The sequence below is a fragment of the Chaetodon trifascialis genome, chromosome 6 (assembly GCF_039877785.1).
Source record: "Chaetodon trifascialis isolate fChaTrf1 chromosome 6, fChaTrf1.hap1, whole genome shotgun sequence".
NCBI classification, from domain to species: domain Eukaryota; kingdom Metazoa; phylum Chordata; class Actinopteri; order Chaetodontiformes; family Chaetodontidae; genus Chaetodon; species Chaetodon trifascialis.
In genome coordinates, this window is record NC_092061.1 from 5,743,099 (window position 1) to 5,765,323 (window position 22,225).

The 22,225-nt window shown below is 41.1% G+C and overlaps 1 protein-coding gene across 4 annotated transcripts in view; it reads right to left on the reverse strand.

Moving 5' to 3' along the window:
- Positions 1-22,225, reverse strand: part of mctp1a (multiple C2 domains, transmembrane 1a) — a 137,249-nt gene that overhangs the window by 86,878 nt on the left and 28,146 nt on the right. For all 4 annotated transcript variants that reach the window (XM_070964975.1, XM_070964973.1, XM_070964974.1 and 1 more), the window contains exon 2: positions 2,335-2,455. In XM_070964975.1, coding sequence (XP_070821076.1) covers positions 2,335-2,455 — 121 coding nt within the window. The remainder of the gene's footprint in view (positions 1-2,334; positions 2,456-22,225) is intronic.

Consider the following 22,225-nt stretch of genomic DNA (forward strand, 5'->3'; position numbering starts at 1 on the left):
ACTCAGGCACAAAAAGGTTCCTTTCATTACTCTGAGCTTCATCCAAAGGACACAGAGGGAAGACAACGTGGAACTGGATACCCCCCATCACTGTCCCCCCTCCCTTTTTTGTGTGTGGCTAGTCAACCTTGTCTCTGGATGCATACATCACTTTGATGCTTAGATCAGAGCTGTGGTGTCAGATGAAACATCCTAACAAATGTGAATGTTTGCTACCTGTTTGCTAGCTGTTAGCTTCTTGCTAAGCTCCAGTCAAGTCAAGGTTCCTTTCTTTTACCAGAACAAAGACCAGGTTGTCATTAATAAGGTTGCTTTTTATCATTTCACACAGTTGGCCAGTGGAATAATTCTTCTGTTTTCTGGTGAATGTTTCAGTGGTTTCGAAATCTTCCGGCTACTGAATAAGCAGCACTTTTAGTATCTTGGTCTGATGCCACCCTAGTTTATGAAACGCTGTAATGAAGCACCTTGCATGCCTGGCTGCACGTTGAGGTGTTACTTTCAGCTCAGTTATTTTTAGTTTCACTTCCAGGTTCACTGGAGAGGAATATCTGAAAACCCATATTGCAGAGGTATTTCTGAAGAGATGACGCCTCAAAACAGACAGGACAGAAAAATATGTGTGTAGTTTATAATTCATGTCAGAGAGTTTAGTGAATCAATAGGTGCCAGAACTACATTGCTCCTCCAGGGAAACTACTTATATTTGAAAACCCAGCTTTTTCCAGTCTACATACCTGACAGGGGGGGCTAGACTGCTTGGCTGATGGAAAATCCCACCAATCCTACATCTGTCTTCTTAGATTTATCCTTCGTCTGCTGCACAACATTAGCAACATGTAAATATCCTGACAGTAGTGCACGTCAACATTTGGCACCATCTGCTGTATATATAAATATTTAGTATTAAGTTGTCTTTGAGCATTTTGTGAAAAAACAGCATAAGTTACAACACTGACTGTTAATATTATTATTGCTCATTTAAAAATTTAAATCATTTAAAATTCAGTCTGCTGTATTTCGAAGTTATTTGACTGTATCTCTATCTCTCCCTCCCTCTATAATGAGCTGTCTTGATGTGCTCAGGACAGGACAGGTGAGCTCTGCACCTCACTGCTCATTATCCGGACGGACAGGTAGTCAGGCAAAATATATGGGAGAGCACTTATTCGGATCTGTTGGCATGGTGACTGCTACAACCGCTAATGAGACCTTCGCATCCATCACCATTCAAACCACTGTCTGAGAGTTTAGGAGAAAATCCTCTGGCCCAGCTTGTTTTTGTTGGCTGCCCTTTCAACTATGCAAGACATAAATGCCTCCTTAAACACAGTCTAAGGTCAGACAGCTTCCACAGCGGGCAGAAGGCCTGTCTGTCCTGCACTTTAAATCACAATCACTCTGCAGTGGCAGTCCAGAGTGGTTTAGTATGACAGAATATCATTTACAGTGGTGCAAAAAGTAAAACTATTTCTTCCCACAACAGGAAAAAGACAGACATGCCTCAAACTGAACAATTCAAGATAGCAATGCGTACACATGCCTGCTCCTGCTACACTGACTCCTCAACCATTACGAAGTGCCACTCAGCCTTATCGGACTCTCTGATTTTGGTCATTTGAAGTTACTAAGTTAAGTATTTATTACAAAATACAGACATATGCGTGAAATACAGTAGGTCACCTGTAATAATAAACAATACTGTATAGTCCTTATGTAACCTAAAAGCCCGGATCACACTGCCGACAACACTGGGTAGTGAAGGGAAAGACTTGCACTATTGTTAAGTCTTATTACACAAAGGACAGTGGGATCATACTAGTATCAATTGTCTTGGCTAAAAAGGCGACAATGTACTATCCTAAGCCAAAGCGGAGATCTTTTGATGCCTGGATGACCAGGAAATGTGCTGTATCTTTCTTGGTAATTCCATCTCACTTCACACATGAAAAATTGAGTGAGCTGTGAAGACGAGATGTGTGATTTAATAAAAACCTACAGAGGACAAAGATAAGAGAGCAAAGAATAGGGGTGAAAAGAGAAAAGAATTGTGCCAAGAGAAACATTGCATTGACAAAAGAAGGCATATATATAAATGGAGAGAAACCCCTGAAGATAGCTGATGAATAGAGGGTACAATAACAATGAAGCCTCACACACACGATGGTCGCATCCTGGGTGCTGCAGTCTGTACCAACGACAAAACAATTGAGAAAGGTGGGCAGAGACCATGATGGGTTTGGTGGGCTAGAGAGAGGCTTGATAAAGCTGCTCACCCCGTCTCTCTGAATAAACCTCAATGCAGCTGAAGTTAAAGCAGGAATAAACTCTTACCTGTCCTATCACGGATGGCCAGGTTGTTCCCTTTCTTTAGGACGATGTCCAGCTGGTACATGGCTGGACTGGGAGGTCGAGGCGTGGGCTCTGCATTACTGGGCCCCACTATGTTGATGCCCTGTAGAAAGAAGAAGGTATGGTTACATATATCAAAAGGCAGGTAACTTAATTTGGTTAGATCCATCAATATTTATATTATATTATATTATATTTATATTAGACAATGCAAAACTTTCTGGATGTTGATTGTTCATATCCAAAACATAGAAGAAGAAATTTGCTGGAGCGGCACTATGCTCTGAATAAATCAAGCCGAGCACACAAAAAAAAAAAAAAAAAAAAAGTGTATAAGAAAAGACTGGCAGGTAAACAGAGAACTCGCTCATGCTTTGGAAAATAAGTATTTATATATTACATAATACTGTATATATGTTGCACGTGCAGTCTGATAAATCATAGCAAGCATGCGACCTCCTTGGAAAGCTTCTGAGTGTCAGGCTCTTGTAAGGGGTCATCTCGGCGGTTCTCAGGTCACAATGTAGCCCTGAGGTCAGTGCTGTACTCTGCTTTGACAGGGAGGCCCCACTGACTCTAATCGTGGTTCCCCTTGGAGGAGGCCCATTAGCAATCCACATGATGAACAAGGCCATGCTCTGAGATTCAGGATAGCTTTCTTTCTTTCTTTCTTCATCTCTTGCTCATTTTATTCTCCCGCCCTCATTTCTCTCTCTCCTCCCCATTAGACAACCCGTGCGTGGGCATGTCATGGCATGTCATGTTTCCTCAGCTATCGTACTCTGAGATGAGGCTAAGAATAACTATAAAGAGCTGGGAAATACTAGTGGACCACTGGGAGGACAAACAGACTGCCAAGGCTTGCATAAGAACACCTCCCACTAAAGAGGAGCAGAGGAGCACAGAGATCTGTTCACAGCTAAAAACTGCGTTGCAAATAGAAAAAAGGGGAAAGAAGACCCAAGATGACACTCCATATTAACACTGTCATGTCAAATGTACACTCCCAAATGAGGCTGTCATAACATTTCCTGTAATGGTTAATAACATTGTTTCCCTCCAGAATCTGTCCAGTCTGCCTGCCCTGAAACATAAACCAGCACCCTGCATTTCCATGTGCGATGATGCAAATCATTTTCTATATTACAAACTAATTTTCTACACCGCATGCGAACAGACTATGCAGAGAAAATACATTCAGCAACCTATTTTCAGAAGTGCCATGATGGTGTTACAGTGGAATATGATGGTGCAACATTATTACTCCATTGTTTGGAGACCAGCCCTGCACCAAGGCTACAGGTTAATAATGGTGAATATAATTACACTGCAGCTCTTGTAGCCCCACTGTGATTCTTGTGCTGCTCTAAAAAAAATAATAATATAATAATCTATAATGGATATCATGCTTAACTATCATTTTTATGCATGAGGAAACTGAGATTGATAAATATAACTTGAAAAACAAATTACCACAAATGAGCCAGCATTTGTCAAAGAAATGGTAGGAGATGTTTGCATTTGTATTTCTTAATATGTGTTTTATGCATTGCACTGAACAGAAATAAAAAAGGCAATCCAAAAACCACAAGACTTTAATTACCCTTCAGCACTGGCAGCTCTCTGACACTTACTGAGAAATATTATTACCACTCCCACCACGTCAAGAGCAGTAATTAATAATTCACATATCTATGATGATGGATAATAAAATGCTTGTGTGCAGAGGGTAGCATGGACTGCATGAGGTGAAATGAAAACCACAGCAGCTGGTGATACATGTGGTGCTGTGTAACGCTTGGAACTCCTAAATCTCTATGGAAAAGTCAACCCAAAACAATTTCAGCTTCACAGCACCTGCTGTCAGGCAGGCAAAAACAGAGGAAAGGGGAAACAGATTCAATCTTTTAGGGAAAAGGAAAAACTGAAATAAATCTAAAGACTAAAATGTAATCTGTTAGGACACAGGTGCACCAGCTCAGCAAATAACTGGAGAGATCTATAGTGAACATTCAGGGACCCACAGAGGGTTAAAGCTGTGCTTGGAGAGGATAAACTGGGGGTCAACAGTACATGTAAGTCACTGTAATTGAATTTGCTGTGTGTGTGTGTGTGTGTGTGGAACAGTTGCAGGGGTCTGACCATATGACATTAAGCCCTTTTGTCTATAAATGTGACTAACAAACAGTAACACAGAGACACACAGAGTAACACAATGCTGAGTCGGACCACATCATAACACACAGCGATTAAGAAAACTATCCCTAGACACACTGAGCCCACGCAGAATGCCAGCACGTGGGCTTTTGCCTTCTCTGCTGCACATGTATAAAATCTTTTCAGAGTGTCAGTATGTATTGTGCATATGCCGAACAGCACCACTAACAGATGCAGACACACAAGTTAAAAGCGTATACACGTACAGATGCACACAAACATAACAGGAGCACAAGGTTTGAAATGGATCTGCAGATAAGGCAAGCTGAGTGAGCAACAGTACACATGATAGGAACAAGACTTTGCTAAAACAAGCAACCAGATGAAACTAGAATTACTGCCTTGCAGTTGTTTGTCTCTGTCGACCAGTCAAGTGTGTGTGTTTACATCCATGTCTTTCCAGACTGATGCAATAAATGCTGTGAAGACTCTGAAGGAATTCAATAAAATAATGAGTGAGAAATCTGCTGTCTTCACTTACAGACTAATTTTAGACAGGAGCACAGAAGACTGATAGAAAGCTTTGTCACATGGTGCAACAACAATCACCTGAAGCTCAATATCAGCAAAACTAATGAGTTTGTGGAGGATTACAGACTACTGGGTCAGATGTATGTACATATGTACAGACAGGCAACATGAAAGCATAATGCCTTTGGACACAGCTATCGTAATTAAGGTGCAGAGGAATAAACAGACTGCCAAGCTACAACTGTTAAAACCATGCACAGGCTTGCTTTGTCTATCCAAACTCATGACAAATGGAAGTTTGCCTTGCTGGGTTAGGAAGGTAATGATCTCGATCACTATTCACAACTCAAATCTCATTTGCGAAACTGCATCTGAGTTACAAATACACAGACAGACCAACATTACAGGAGACTGTAACAAAGAAAGCAGATTTTCTCATGTTCTGCTGTCTTCCACGTGTTAAGAAGTCAAACATTCAAACAACTAAATCCTATTCTACACAATCCAGCTGTCTACACAGGCTGCATGTGAATGAGATCTGAAGCGTATTTTTACACATTAAGTCTATTTTCTTCCATTTTACACGCGGAACTACAGTCATAGCGTGTGGGGCTCTGAGAGCTGCCAAAATGTGCATCACCTACACCGCATTATGTGCTTGAATGCATCATGTGTATACAGAGAGCACTGCTGCAGCTGCTACTGCTACCGATGAGCTGTTAACACTACACCTCCAGTGTAGACGAGGTGTTATCTTATTGAAGATATATCGATACTGGGGTATGCTGCCCAATGAGTAACAGGAAACTGGAGCACAGAAATACCAAACAGAAATGTCAACAATATATTTACATACTGACACAGACAAAAAGACACTCTCGTACTCTGCATGCGCACACACGAACACACGCAGACTGGTCATTTTGCCCAATTACCATCACTCTGGACCATCCTCTGAGACAGACCCGGCAGAGAGTCCAGCAGACCTCGGGAGAGACACACACTTCAAAGACAGACAAAGAGGAGAGGAGAGGAAGGAAAGAAACAGCAGCCAAGGTCCATCCCACTCCACCTGCTCTGTGTTCCACAGTTCCTTGAAGCTGACAGAGAACTAAACAATAACCACCACAACCCAATTTTCTGTCTCCCTCCTGTCCCCCCGGGCAATAAACATTCTGGCAGAGGGACACCTTAAATCAACAGACTTGGTGTATGTATGTGTGTATTTGGCCTACACTTCATCGCAATTTGTTTGCAATACAAGTATTCCCCTGTGACACACATAAATGCAAGATTAGAAGATTTTATTTAAGGTTTCGCAAAACAGCACAACACAGCTCACCAAGAATTCTCATTAAAGTTATGTATAGGGATTATAATTTAATTCTAATCTTATGAAACATAAACAAAGGCCTATTGAATACGTAGCATCCAGCAGCATTATGTAAATACAAGAAAGAAAGGTTTCTCTACAGGAGCATGTGGCACTGATGTGGTGAAATTCAACTGCCCGAGCACTTTACATTTATAATAAATAATCCCTGGAGGACTACAATGGAAAGTGCTAGACGAGTATTTGGATACAAGCCATCAGCATTTTGCAGAAACTCTTTTGACTGAATCCCAACTGAATCCATTCAAATATCAATCAATACCAATTTCCTTTTCCATCCAATGGATACCACTTTGATGAGATGAACAAGGTTCAACATTGCATTGCAAATACTGATGGCAGTCTTGCATCCTTTCATAATCTCTAGGGGGCTGTCTGTATGTTTATAGAGTGTATGAACAAAGTGTGTGTGTGTGTGTGTGTGTGTGTGTGTGTGTGTGTGTGTGTGTGTGTGTGTGTGTGTGTGCGTGTGTGCGTGTGTGCGTGTGTGCGTGTATAACAAAATGCAAGTCCCCACAGGTTAGCTGTAGGCAAGCAGTGGTTATGGTTATGTTGAGTGCCCAGTAAATGAATGTAAGTCTATGCAATGTCCCCAAAAGCAACGGAAACTTTCTGTGTGTGTGTGTGTGTGTGTGTGTGTGTGTGTGTGTGTGTGTGTGTGTGTGTGTGTGTGTGTGTGTGTGTGTGTGTGTGCGTGTGCTTGTGCTTGTGCTTGTGTCTGTCTGTGTTTTATTGCCTTTTCCTTCATGTTTCTGTGTGCAACTGCGCAGGGTTATCAACGATACATCAGAGAGAGGAGATCTGATCCTTCATCAATAAATGAGACAGATGATGCATCACAGTTGTGAAAAGATGAGAGTAAAACAGTCAGTAGGATATTCCACACCAACAGACTCCAGCCAGACGCAATGCATATTATCTGCTGTTTACAGTCCAAGTGGAAGGACACGAGAGGCTCTGGAGTAAACTGTCTGGATATACTGCACAAGCATCACTTCAGCTCTGAGTTATAAAGCCATAAAAATAACACTTAGTCAAACAGGCTCACTTCTATTGACTCCCCTGAACCTTAATTAAAGATGCACTGTGCACACAACTCACAGAGATCCACACACACACAATGCCACAGCTTGATCAGAGTAGCGGTTTTAGAAGTACAAAATTAAATGTGATATAACAGAAACATACCAGCAAGTTTGGCGCTGAGCTAATGAATTTTACAGCCCTGATAACATTTTCGCTGACATGTTCATGCAGGGGCTGCACGGTGGCGCAGCAGGTAGTGCGGGTGCCTCACAGCAAGAAGGTTGCCGGTTCGATCCCCGGGTCAGGCGGGGCCTTTCTGTGTGAAGTTTGCATGTTCTTCCCGTGCATGCGTGGGTTCTCTCCGGGTACTCCGGCTTCCTCCCACAGACCAAAAACATGCTCATTAGGTTAATTGATGACTCTAAATTGTCCGTAGGTGTGAGTGTGAGTGTGAATGTTTGTTTGTCCTTTCATGTGGCCCTGCAATCGGCTGGCGACCGGTTCAGGGTGTACCCCGCCTCTCGCCCATTGTAGCTGGGATAGGCTCCAGCCCCCCGCAACCCCGAAAGGGATAGGCGGTATAGATAATGGATGGATGGATGGATGTTCATGCAGCAAACTCAAACCGAATCCATGACCTTATTATTACCACCGCACTTTGTGCTACAGGGGAACATGAGTTTTGGCCTTTCACTTCAACATCTTGCTCCATAATCTCCAGTTTAGCCACAGCCTCCAACTCAGAAAAAGGAAACACAAGTTGCAAGGTCAGTGCGCACTGTGGGAAAAGGCGGGTCATGATGTTCCATTTCTTCTCAGCTCAAAGTGTGGACAAGTACTTGGACAGACATGGCTCACAGCTTTCCCTTCCCTGGCGAAAATGCTCCTCAGGGCTCTGGGTGAAAATGGCTAGTTATGGAAAATAACGATGGACACTTGGGCAGGGAGAAAAGTTGATAATGCTGTAAAAATGAGAACCTTATGGGAGTATTCTATTAAAAAGACAGACTAAACAGAAGACAGTAAGCTAGCCGGGTTTTATGAATGACTGCTTGTCCCTTAAACTTGCTGTCCAAGTAACACGAGACACACATGCAGCATGAGAACGCCACCAGTTCTCTTCAGTGAATAATTCAGCAATGATGGCGGAAATACTTAGATCAATCCTTCATACACCCTCAACCCCCAGAGTTAGTGGTAATGGTGGTACCTGATGGTGACATCATTTTGAAAGTGGTATGATAAGACTGTGCTGTGCTATTGTTTAAGCCGTCTGAGCTTGACAGCTGCTTGAAATGAGTGAAAAACGGCCTACAGGGAAAATTTTCTGAAAGGTCACATTTCATATTTAAAGGACAAACCGGTAAGTAGCTGAACTCTTTTGAAAATTTGCCTTTTGGGATATCAACCACGGGCATATATTTCTCATCCTGGATTATATGTCATGACAGGCATGTCTTTATGGAGGAGGAAGCCTGTATTTAGCCCTGGGCACTGTTTGGATCCAGGCTCGTTTCTCACAGCAATGGCAGGTAATTTCCAGGCTCTGCACCTCCGTTCCTGCATAACAATAGTCTGCTCCTGCTTTGCTCATTAACAAGGACTTCATAACAGTTCTCCTCCTGTGAGTGGAGAGGCCACTTACTGCATCCAACATAAAACCTCTATTTTTTTCCATTTTTATGGCATAAAATCCTCTCTGACCAGTCAATTTTATACCCAAGCATCTAGCCATCTTTGCAGTTCTTTTATTTACTGTTATCTACTGCCTGGCTGTAGGTTGAAAAACTTCATGTACTAAAAAGTGAGTGTCATATCAAATCACTGTCATGTCATTGTAGTACGCCATAAAAGGGATAGGGAGGATAGTTACATTAATGGATTGATTGGTGAGTCTGTGCATGGTGGATGAAGGCTTATTTGCATAAAATGTGACATTCATGTTTTCCATTTTAGCCAGTTGAAATGCAATTGGCTCCTGTGCTGCGATTTTTTACATATAGCTAATGTGAACAGATTTATATTCCGTCTCATCCATTTTCAAGCAATTTCCTGACAACCAAGATTTACCAGCTCCACAGAGCCATAATCTAAGCACTTTAGTAAAGATCTGCAATCTAATTTCACCAGAACAGCTTAGAAAAAAAACCTTCTGTGCTGCTTTATATTAATCCAACCACATAATGGGGCTCTCTAAGTAAGGGTGGCCCAACGTCATTACTAAAATTGGTCTTATAATGAGAGCTGGGTTAGTTAATCAATACAACAAATTAAGTGATTCCACATGGCGCTAAAGTAATTAGCAAACATTAGCAAATATCAAATATACACACAAATACAAAGAAGCTTCTGGGTGAAGCGCATTGTGGTCTGGGTGACTTGAAGTGAGTAAAATAAAACAGAAACAGCTGATGGCTGAGAAACAGCTGAGAAGCAGCTATCCTGAGAGTTTAGCTGTCACACAAAATCTAATCAATTAATTAAATATGGACATAAGTATTCAGAACTCCAGCCAGAACTAGTGTACTTATTTGTGGTTTTAATCATCAGCTAATCATCTTACAGCAGTGTCACCTTATTCAAGGATGATATACTTGGCTCGTGGCTGTCGATGGATGTAACTGTTGTGTTCATTGACACAGTGACGGATGATCTTGCTACACTGAACATGCTGCGAAGGCACACTGGCCAAAAATGTAGTTGCGTTTCTCGGGATAATGTGTTTGAAAGTAAAAGCTGTGTGCATTTCAATGACTCTGGCCCCTGGCTTGTGATTAATGTCTTGTTTAACATCTTGACCAAAACATGAAAGGAGAGATAAGTGTGATTTATTAAATGCAATTAAGCCTGCCATCAAGAAAAACATGTATAAAAAAAAAAAATCATAAATTGATGCTTAAAACTAATAGAAAACTGAAACTGAAATGCACTTCATAGAGCAGATGTCTGTCAGGAGAGGGCAGAAAAACTGGCACATACTACTGAAGTCTGCACTTCTCGTCTACTCTTTGAGTGTTTGCTTCCTTGAGGGCATATCGAGGACTTGTGTGGGCAAAAACATAAGATGCTAGCTGAGTTGCTACGCAACCACAAAAAATAATGAAAAACTAGAACTAACTTGGTATTATATTTGAGATGAAACACATTTCTTGTTTCCCATGATGAACACAACTATAGTGTATAAAGTGAGCAGAAAGTGAGCATAACTTAAAGGCAGCTCAGAACAGCTCCCAGTCAGTTGTAATATTTCACAGGCTAATACTGCGAACCCATTATTTCTCTTTGTGGATTCATTTTCAGCCACAGAGCCCGTTAACAAGCTTTGCCTGTGGAGGATATGCAGTCATCCATCAAACAGATATTTCAAGGTTTCCAAGATAAAAGCATGCAAGCACAGCACCATAAACACCTACACACATTTTGCATATGATCAGAAACACGTACACGCACGCAGGAACCATTAGCTTTGATGCCATCACACTGAAAAACAAAAAAAAAAAAACAAAAACACTTAAAATTTTTAATGAGCACCAGCTGAAAACTGACCCTGTGGCACTTTATTTCCACCTTCAGCTTTTGAAATACCTGCTGACTAATACATGGATATAAATGTATGGACACCCGTACAGTACATAGACATTTATGAACACAGACACAGAATGGTAGGAAGGCTCTTGAGGTCTGTCAGTGAAGCCTATTGAATCGCTAGAAATGTATCTTTCATGCACTCGATCTAATTATAGGACATATGGGGGAGGCAAATAGTGGAGAAGGCGAGATTCAGGCCGAGGTTGTCTCTAGTATACTACAGTACACTACAGTACATGTCTCCCTCAAGACCCTCATGACACTGTGAAAGTTTCTGCTGAAGCGAAGTAACAGTGGGATGTCTATCATGAAAGATGCACAGCCGTGTTGTTCTTTTAGCCCCCCTTTCTGGTGTATTTTTGAAAAGAACTCAGAGGCAGCAAAACCAGCACAGATGAAATGTCCTAACGTGAACTATGAGCACTGTTGCTTAAAGTGACTTGGTAACAAATGGGACTAATGGAAATACTCATACTATTCTTAAGAAATTAAAAACAAAGTATTCAATGTGTAAGTGTAACATTACAATATTTAATATTGGTATAATATATAAAATAAATCCAATACATAATATGTCATAGTCATGATTGACCTTCAGACATCAATTAGCCTTAAAAAAAAAAAAACTTCTATTAGTCATCTACCACCTTAAAAAAGGATGACCTAAATCAATTAATTAAATACACTAAACACACATAATGTTGCACTTAAAACCCACACATTGCTGATTGTTTCCATTAAGCCGGCCTTAGCCACAGATGGCAAAGGAGTCTGTCAGCAACTCAACACAGTCCTGAATTCATCAATGACGTGTGAACAGTCATCAACATTCTCCACTGAACCTCTTCATGAGAGTCATCCTCTCTCCGCTTTTCTCAGCAAGACCACCTGACAGAATCACGACCACAAATCAACTTTTCCACTGCTGTGTCTGGAAATCAATTTAAATATAAGAACAATATTACATTTCTCTAAATAAACTAAGATAGATAAATAGAGACACATAAACACATATTTCTTTCTCCAATCACACAGTGCTAATGACAAAGCCTTGAAAAATGTTCTCCATTAAACTTTGCCAGCCAACGAAGCTGCTCAATTAAATACCCCTATCTCGAGACCATTACCGAGCCTCTCCCCTCCTCAGTATGTGCAGCCGGGCAGTGTGTAATGTGACAGAACACAGAGCCAGTGCAGCACTCGAGCAGGTAGACGGCCAACAGCCACTCGGGTAGATAATGAGGTTTCAATGGTGTGTTCTTCCTTAATAACAGTCCAGCAGTGCACTGTACAAAGAGCAAGCGTCTTAACGTTCTCTTATAGCATCACAGACGAAGCTGGTCTCAGACTGGGGTAATGACTCTATTGATGCTTCAGGTTTAATGTCCTGCTGATACCAGCTCAAACACTGATGTGTTTGAATAGGTGATAAAGCAGATGGCTCAAGTGATAAACTATACAAATACCCTACTACCTAATATCTGCCAGACTTCCCATTAAAAATACTAAATCTGTCAATGGTGTAAAAACTGAATTTAGTCATATACATGCCACACAGACACCCTTGTTTACTAAATTTTTACCTCTGAATGGCACTGCCTTCCCTGAGAGATGCTAATGTCAGATGAATTATTCCTCTCCTATCCTATTACCCTGATGCTTAAGGAATTTTAACAGCCCAGATGGTGATGTATCACATTTCATCAATTGTTCGTGAACACAAAAGAGAAAGCCAGTGAGGGAGAGCTGGAGTCACAGAGATGAAATGAATGAACTGATCAGAAAGTACAATGTCATGGTGAATGACGTGTGCAATGTCAGTTTAAAAAAAAAAAGTAATTCCAGTTGTAAGTCGAAATCCATCACAGGAGTGGACAGTAGTTATACTGGTTTGCCTCTCTTTTTATGGTCCCTTACATTGCCAATAGAGTGAAAAGAGGTAGAATCATATTTTGAGTGGAGTATCACTTTAAAATCACTGTGATATAAATTTTAGGTCATATTTTCCACCTCTAATCCATAACATTAAATGGAAACTGATACATTTTGTGCTGAGCAGCACACTGGACTGTATCTCTCAGCCAGTCGTGTCCTGGACAAATGGGAGATATTCCTGTCAAATATTATCTATGTTTATGGGCCCTTTCCCCAGGTTTTTGCGTCTAAGTGACTAACAGAGACAGCAATTTTTTTAAATTGGTCCAGTAATGAGTGAGAGTGATGCAGCCTCGAAATGGGCTGCAGCGCTACCCCTCTGGGCGTTTGCCCACCGTCAATGTAGGTCCACTAAAAGTGCTTGTTTTTGCCACTGACAGGCTTGGGTTGTTATTCTAAATGTTAGGCAACATTATGAAAAGGATCCCGACAGAGATGGACCTTTCAGTTTAAGGGTGATATCCTTTTTGTTTACCCTAAGACTATGCCAATAACTATAGTTTGTAAAAGCCCTATCAGCCAAACTGTTTAATCAGTCAACTTCAACTAAAAAACCAATCCCCTCATTAACCTGCAGTTCAACAGTTATCAGGTGACTGACTTCCAGAGGATTATTTGCTTACGGTCATCAGCATGTATTCATCCATGACTGCAATCAATAGCTCTTAAACATCGGTGATCTAAAAGAACTCCTTCCTAGGAGATGAATGAACACCCAGAGGGTTCTTAATGAAATAATGGCTCTTCTGCGCTTGTCATTAAACCACCAAACATTAATCCTTTTTTTTTTAATACAAGAACAAGTAGCAGGCATTAATCTGGCAGATGGGAGCCCCATTGTGTCAAGCACAATGATTCATGAGAAAGAGTACTGCTGCTGTAGATAGTTCTGAGTTAAGTCTGATGTCAAAATAGTCTGGTCGAAGCAGAGACAAGAGACAGTGGAATAAAGAGGCTAAGACAAACATGGAGATAAACAGACTGAGAATCACAGATGAAACAGTTGCAAGTGGAAACATCATCTCTTTTGTACAGTTCCTTTCTCTTGTACACAATAAGTCACCAGACTCACAACAAAGCAGCAGTCACTCGTATGAATTACTGTATACGCTCTGGTCTTTCTAACAGCTGAGACATCATCATCATCCTACTGATCACAGCCCCTCTTATGTCACCCCAGCTGCCCTCGACCTGCAACCCTAATCTATAGCTCTGACCTCCATACCCAGTATAATAACCCAGTTTCCATCCTTCCTGCCAGCTGTGCCATGACCCTCCAGTTGTACCAGATGTCAGGGTTGAGCTGCGTGGTTTGGCCCACTTTGGTTTATGGTGAAATGGGTGGTCGACGGATAAACACTGCATCATAAAGAGGAGGAGACCAGGAGTGGGGGAGCTTCTGGTAAGTCCCATGATGAGCAAGATTAACTTGTAGTCTCTGTGTGTGTACGTATATATATATATATATATATATATATATATATATATATATATATATATATATATATATATATATATATATATATATATATATATATATATATATATATATATATATACACACACACACACACATATACACCATGTCTGGGTGTTTAACCACCACCCTCACGCAATCCATGACATGCTTTTGTTTCCTTCTACTTGATCAGCTTGCACACTGGCAGATAATGTGACATTGTTGTTTGAAGAGTTTCATTATTATGAAGTCTATTCATTTGCGGCTATAATGTAACTTAATGAAGTATTACTTAAAAAAAAACTTACATTTCCTCACATCCTGTCATGCCAGACTAATGATGTGTGAATCAGTAATGTAAGCTATGGACTGTGATTGCACTTGTAAGCAAGTTTAATTAGTTAAAAACATTTAGTTTATTAGGTCTGAATGTTACTGGATGATGAGGAAAAGGCTCAGGATGATATTTTTTAGGATATATGGACATGCTTTTCATGAGGGAAGTTCCTGATGGCTAAGTTTCCTGATGCTTAAATGGGAGTTTCAACTTAGACTAGTCGACTAGCCTAAAAGCAAGATAACAGCCAAAATGAAGACAATTTCATATCTAAGGCTAAATATTGTTTAATGTTTCAACAGAAACAGCAATTTTATCATCGTAAAACACAATTCACTCAAACTCGACAGAAACAAAACAAAACTCTGCAATACTTTCTTAGTTTGCCTCTCCAACGCTCCAACAATCACCACCAACTGTGGTTTGGTTGAAATAAAACTTTAATTCAACGTTAGATGTGAAAATATCAGGAGAGGGTGAGAGATGGCAGATATCAGAAGAGTAGCGAAGGAATTATTTTCACTAGATATTATGAGCAGAAAGATTTAAATATGTTGGACTTCAACTGATTTTCACAGTAAAACAAAAAAACAGAATTAGTAGATACAGTAAGGGAAACCCACAGTGCATTATGAACACATTATCATATAATTTAAATGTGTACATTAATAGAATGGCAAATTTAGCCAACTAGCGTGGGTAGCAACGTTTCGTGGACTGATCGTGTGCATCCCTAGTTTCCTGTGTGGCAATTTAACACAGTTTAGTAAGTGTAACAGGAGAGCCCTTTGTCTGTAAAAATATTTATGCTGGCCTCAATGAAAGGATGAGACTGCAGGTGAAGCTGTTGTCTATGTGGCGATGAATCACTTAGATTTTTTAAGGGATCCTTTTGTCCTGATCACAGAAATGATATCCAGCAGCCCTATTCACAACACAATTTTACACTTTCCTCTCACTGACACCACAATTAGAGCATCTCTTAACACGGTCAATCTTGGCCAGCCATTGCTAACACTTTAACACCTCGCTGTGTTACTGTAGAGATTGCTCTTGTACCCCTCAGGGAAAAGCCACAAAAAGAAAATGACATTTTCAACACATCTACATAAACTGTGGCAGTGGTGCATAAAAAGTGACAAATGTGTTAAAACCACATCCTGATGCAACTGCACTGAACTTGCCTTTGCATCACAGACTCAGGGTAAGGTCAGGCTATTGGACGACAAGTCAATCACTGGTTGTTTTTTGGGCATTTTTTGTCATTTTATTTTTAAATTTTAATGGCATAACCCTCTGAAGAACAAATGATGGCTGCGGTGCTGCGACAGACGCAGCAAGCTCACCCAGCAGCATAAAGAGGACAGCACTGGCATAAACAGGCAGAGGGAAAATTTTTCACATTTTTTATACACACAAGCACGCACACATGCACAAATATAGTGGCATTAGCCAGTAGCTGGGCTGACAGTGGCCAGTTGGAAAATTTTAACATATCATCCAACCCTGGCTGACACATGAGAAGAGCTGGGACACATTACAACCACAGGTACGCTGACAAGGAGTTTGCTTTCAGAACACATGAAACATAAATTTGCCTGGAATGCAGTACAGGTTAATACTAGAGAAACAGCACTCTTGTCTGCTGCATCTGACAGCTGCACAACACAGCCACTCTCCATAAATAATGAAGAAGAAAGATCTTCCACTGAGAGAGAAAGACAGAGGCGGAGGTGGAAGGAGGCGTAACAAGAGTGGCAAAGAACAAAGTGAACCAGTACAGGTAGAGATCGTTCAACAGAGAACGAGGAAGAATGGCAGCCTGAGAGAGATATAAAAGGTGTGCATTCATGAACAGAGAGCAGCAGAAAGTAGAAAAGATGTATGTTGTGAACTAGACAGAGAGGTTATGACAAGAGACAGAGAGGTAGACAGACAGCCAAAAGAGCAGAGAAATAGAAGAAGCCTGGAAAAAGACAAACTGAATGAGATTGAAAAACAGGAAACATCTCTCACACAACAAACATATTGGCATACTGCAGAGCATAAGCAGGTTTTTCCCATGTGCTTATCAGCAGTGAATTTGGTGCGGTGACAAACTGAGCTGGGAGCGTCAAGTGTTGCTGACATCGCAGACAGACAAGCTGGTAGCCCTGCTGCCAACCCAACCTGTCAACCAACTCGAAGCAAGCCGGTGCCAGTTTGAGACCACGCTGACACGCCTCACGAACAGACAACAGTGCAGCTCTGCACATAGCAGAGTGCATCAGTCAGGAACATGTTGATCCAGGCCTCCATTTGCAGGATCAGCAACTTCACAGCAGAGCAGAACCAGCCCAAAAAGATTGCTGATGTGCTTTTTTTGAAGCATCACCATCATCCACCCACCAGAACACTGTGCATATTTGGCCTTCCAGGCATCCGCTCATAAAAGCTTTACTTTTTGGACTCCTTTCAAAAATGACTTGGAGCATTATGATAAAAAAAATCCCTGCTAATGCATTATTAATCATAATCTTGAGATCTTGAATAGTATCTCTCAATAACTGACAAGAAGACAAAAATCAGTGTCATGAATCAAACCACTCAGCAGAGGTTTGATTTGTGGAACAGATGCCTACATTGTGCACTCACACTATTTACGTATTCAATCAACATGTGCATACAAAAAGCAGCAATATGTCAAGATTAGCTATGTGAGTAGGTAAGCACATCATCTACACTAATACAAATACTACGACTAAAGAGATTTTTTAGGATTATACCTGCTGCAACATGTAAACCAACATTACTCACATTAGACATGACTAGACACTCAGCTATTTTTCATGATGATGCTGAACTATATCTAGTTATTACAAAAGCTAATACCAGTGACTGAGCATGCAGCAGGAAGACATTAATCATAAAATGACAACCACCAAGAGTAATCAGAACGCATCGGACTGGACTCCAATTCAGCGTACTCCAATGCGGCTTACTTTTATGAAAATGAACCTGTGCTTATGAGCTAAATATGCATATTTCTCCGTGATATTATTTGTATGTATTCGGCTTAACAGCGAGAGTGTGAGAGGATCTTTTGGGTTCGGTAATTTAATACCAACAGGTCTTATCTTAGACGAAAAAACATGTTTTAGTTTATTTCGTCGTGATTAAATCGTGCTTGTTTTGTGTGGATGCCCCTGTGACTCACCCTGCGTCTCATCTGCTGTGTTCGATGAATAACACCTGTTTATGTGCCACTTCACACTGAAGAGAGATAAATAACTTGAGACATTCGTAGAAAATTAATGCAAGTGCTGTCCTGGACTCTGATCCATACAATTCACTTCACGCTGTGTAGAGAAGCACCAGAACCAATATGCCCAACATCCAACAGTGATTTTACCATAAGTCCTTATGCTTAATAGCACTGCTGCTTCATATTCCTGTAAGACAGTGTTTTCGTAAACGTGAACTCATAGGAGTGTGAAAATAAAAACGCTATTATCATCTCATTTTAAATGCAGCATGTTGCAGATCCCCAGTGAACCATTTGAACTCCTACTGTAATGAAAAAAGCTTGCAGAAACAGTGGTATTAGCATTTTTTGTTGTGTCGTGCGCTGTGGCTTCTCCCATACATACTAATGAGGGAGATTCTTTGTTAGTATTAGGAAGGGAGATTCCTGTCCACCATGTTCTGCATTTATTACTTTTTTGGGAGGTTTTGTTGGACCGGGGGAGCTGCAGGATGCCATGTGTTATGAGAGTGACTATGTGTGACAAGGCATGGCCTCTCATTGACTCACACTGACCCAAGTGGCACTCTTTCCCTTTGAGTTGTCATAGTCATGCTGAGTGTAGATCTGCTCTAAATAGCATCTTTTCAGATAGCACATGTGGAACATTGCATAAATATAGCATTTATATTGTACAGATTATGAATTTTCTACATTCAGCATACAAATATAATGCTGTGAAAGCTTCACGTGCTCCAGAAGAGCACCTCTTGTGAAATAATAGCAAGCTTATCTAATGTTCAACAGAATCAGGTGGAGCTGTAATATTTAGGACAATAAATAGTTGTTAAAGCTACACCTTTTGTATGTGATCCAGCACCACCTGCTCTGTAAAAGGTTAGGAACACTGACCAGATGGGCTGGCATCCCTCCACGTGTCTATTTAACTACCAAAGATTTACAGGAAATATTTTTTTCTGGACTGATAAACCTAAGCACTACATCAATTTCTTTGGGACAAGGAATCGTGCAATAAGTGTCTGCAACATGCCTGCAAATCAAATATCCAATCCAATAAATCTATCACTATCTAATGCAGTTTGTCTCTGTGCCAGCTCGTGTCTTCCCTGCACACTGTGACGATGGTGCTGATTAAAGTCTGTGGTACCTCCTCCACACTGGTAAACAAACCAACGGGCAGAATGACAAGAGCATGTACATTTTACACCATTACATTTGCTCCGTGATGCAAAGATGAGGAGAATTGTGGGACTTGATAGAACCACTGCAATGTGGGGATGATAGATGTGATGTGCCAAGTGATGAAAAGACACAAAGAAACACAGAAATTGTGGAGCAGGGTGGAGCAGCAGGGTTTAAGTTAGAGAAACTGAGTCAATTTATTCGATTCACACAAGGCTGGGAGACATTTTTAAATCAGACTGTGCAATTAATTGTAATGAGAAAGCTTGATCTGAGATTTGCAAGTTTTTTGCCACTGTGTGGTAAGTATATGAATAATCTAGGTGCCAGAGAGCTCCTGAAAAATATTCACTTGCATACAAATTCTCCCATATAACTCTATTTGTATGGAGAGGAGCAGAGTGGCAGCTATCCTTCACCCCCAGGATAATACTGATCGTGACAATGATCAGTATTACCAACATTAAGAAAAGTCCACTAAGAGAGCATCTTTTACAAAGCCAAATTTACAATCAATCTGATTTCTTAAACGTGTTTAGTTTTAATGAAACAGGAACCAATGAGGCTATTCGTCATGTTAAGCTATTAAAAATCAGCAACCAACCAACCGAAGTGTGCAAATGTAGTTAATCGATCACTTCGGCAAAGAGTAAGCCTCCTCCTCTCCGGGTCTCCACAGCTGGCAAATGGCGGCTGCTGGTGAACTCCACGAGGCACGCTGACAGGTAATCAGTCATAATTTGGGAGTTCTAAAAATCTGAAACTCAATTTGAGAGCCAAATTCTAGCGTAGGTGGCTGATGAATGCTGTAATCCTGCGGCCTACACTGGTTGCTTATGTGCTTATGTACACAGTTTGTTTCCGAGCTTGAGTTTTGCTTCATTATTAAATGAATGAAAGACTTGAATCTACAGTAAGAGGAGCTGTAAGTAATGAGTTTATATAATGTACAGATAAACAAGAGATTTTCAGCTCGTTTAGCCTAATCTCAATCACCTAAAACCTTTGAAATCCTTCCCAAATGTAATGCAGTGCATACAAAACAAAATGAATGATTCAGCCACACCTCAGAAACACTAAAATCCACATTAAACTCTTGCAGATGCTGCACTTCTAAAAATGCATTAGTCTTTCCCAGGAGAACTTTATTGTGTGCATTATGCATGTACTGTACTGCGTATACGAGCTGTAATACAGAAGTTGCTAATTTTCTTGCCATCATTTCCTGCGAGGGAGTAAAAATCTTTGATTCTTTTTAGGTGAGAGGGACATATCGAGGAGTAGTGTGAAAATGCTTTTCTCAAATGCTTTCTTGTCATTAGCTGATCTTGAAAATTGATGAAAACCGCACTCAAACAATCCAAGCTACGTCAGTTTCTGGTCAAACATTGCAGACAAAGTGGAGCATTTTCAGAACATGAGGGTAGCCTCCGTCAGATTTTCTTATCGGATTGTTGAAATTTAATTCATCCGCCACAGCATTAGACACTCTTTCTGATGACAAAATGTGCTTGAATCGCAACACACAGAATTCAGAAAAATTAAAAGAAGGAATTTGGGGAAAAAAATAAAATGATAAGAAGAACATCAGTGAGGAGAGTCTCTCGTATCTTCTCATCAGACCATCCCTCCTCACCCTCCTTGGGCTACCCCCTCTTTTTTCACCTGCTGTAGTCGCTTCTCTCTTTTCTCAAACCCCCTCTATTCCCACGTCTTCTCTGTTACCTTGGCTCGATCTTCCTTTCACTTTTTATCATTTTCCTTCTCCATCTCTTTCTTTGCTGTCCCCCCAACACCCATCTCCCCCCAGTCATTGCTCTCATTCTGAGCACGTTCAGCGCCCAGCCCTTGAAACGGGAATTAAGGGAACAAGACTGCGGCTGGAGAGACGAGCGGAGGGACATGTGTCGTGGGTGGGGCGGGTCGGGGGGGGCACAAAAGCCCTCCCTCCTTACTCATGGATATACTCTCCTGCAAAATTAACAGTCTATCCTGCCTTTTTTATCCATTATCTGGTCAAGATGGGAGGACAAAAGGGAAGATAACTGTCTTTAGCTGCATCAGTTCGTACATTTCTGAATCCCACTCTTCCTCTCTATTTCTCACACATTACCCCTGTTTTTTCCTGCTACTCATCTCTCTCTCTCTCTCTCTCTCTCTCTCTCTCTCTCTCTCTCTCTCTCTCTCTCTCTCTCTCTCTCTCTCTCTCTCTCTCTCTCTCTCTCTCTCTCTCTCTCTCTCTCTCTCTCTCTCTCTCTCTCTCTCTCTCTCTCTCTCTCTCTCTCTCTCTCTCTCTCTCTCTCTCTCTCTCTCTCTCTCTCTCCATCCATCCATCCTATCCTCCTGGACTCTGACTAACAGTCCCGTGTCATGTCATCCTGGCAGCAAGCTCAGGTTCCACACTATTGGAAACTGGACACGGCACACACACACACAGACACACACACACACACACACACACACACACACACACACACACACACACACACACACACACACACACACACACACACACACACTGCATCTCCACCCTGCTACACGCACAAACAAACCCAAACACACAATAACATCTGTCTATAGATTAAAAATGGCCAGCAAATTCTATTGGCAACACTGAGAGCAAATCGCCACATAAACAAAGCAGGTACTCATGTTTATGGAAATACTGTATGAAAATGTGCATTCTCCATGCAAATGTGCGAACGTGCTGAAATGATGGAAAGATTTTGCGGGTGAGAGGCACGTTTTAATCCCTTCCTCACCTCACTCATCTGTCTCAAATCCTCTGGACTGAAATACTCTTGGAAGAAAGGAACGCTCATGTACAGCCACTCTTTGTCTTGACACTCAGTACACCAATATGCATTAGAAGCAGAAAACACCAGCATGCAGAAGTGAGTAGCCTACTAGCAGAAAGACAGTCAAAACACTACTGTTTACTACCTGTATGCATGCTGCTGCTGCTGTGTGTGTGTGTATGTGCGTGTGTGTGTGAATACCTACAGTAAGGCTTCGTCCGGC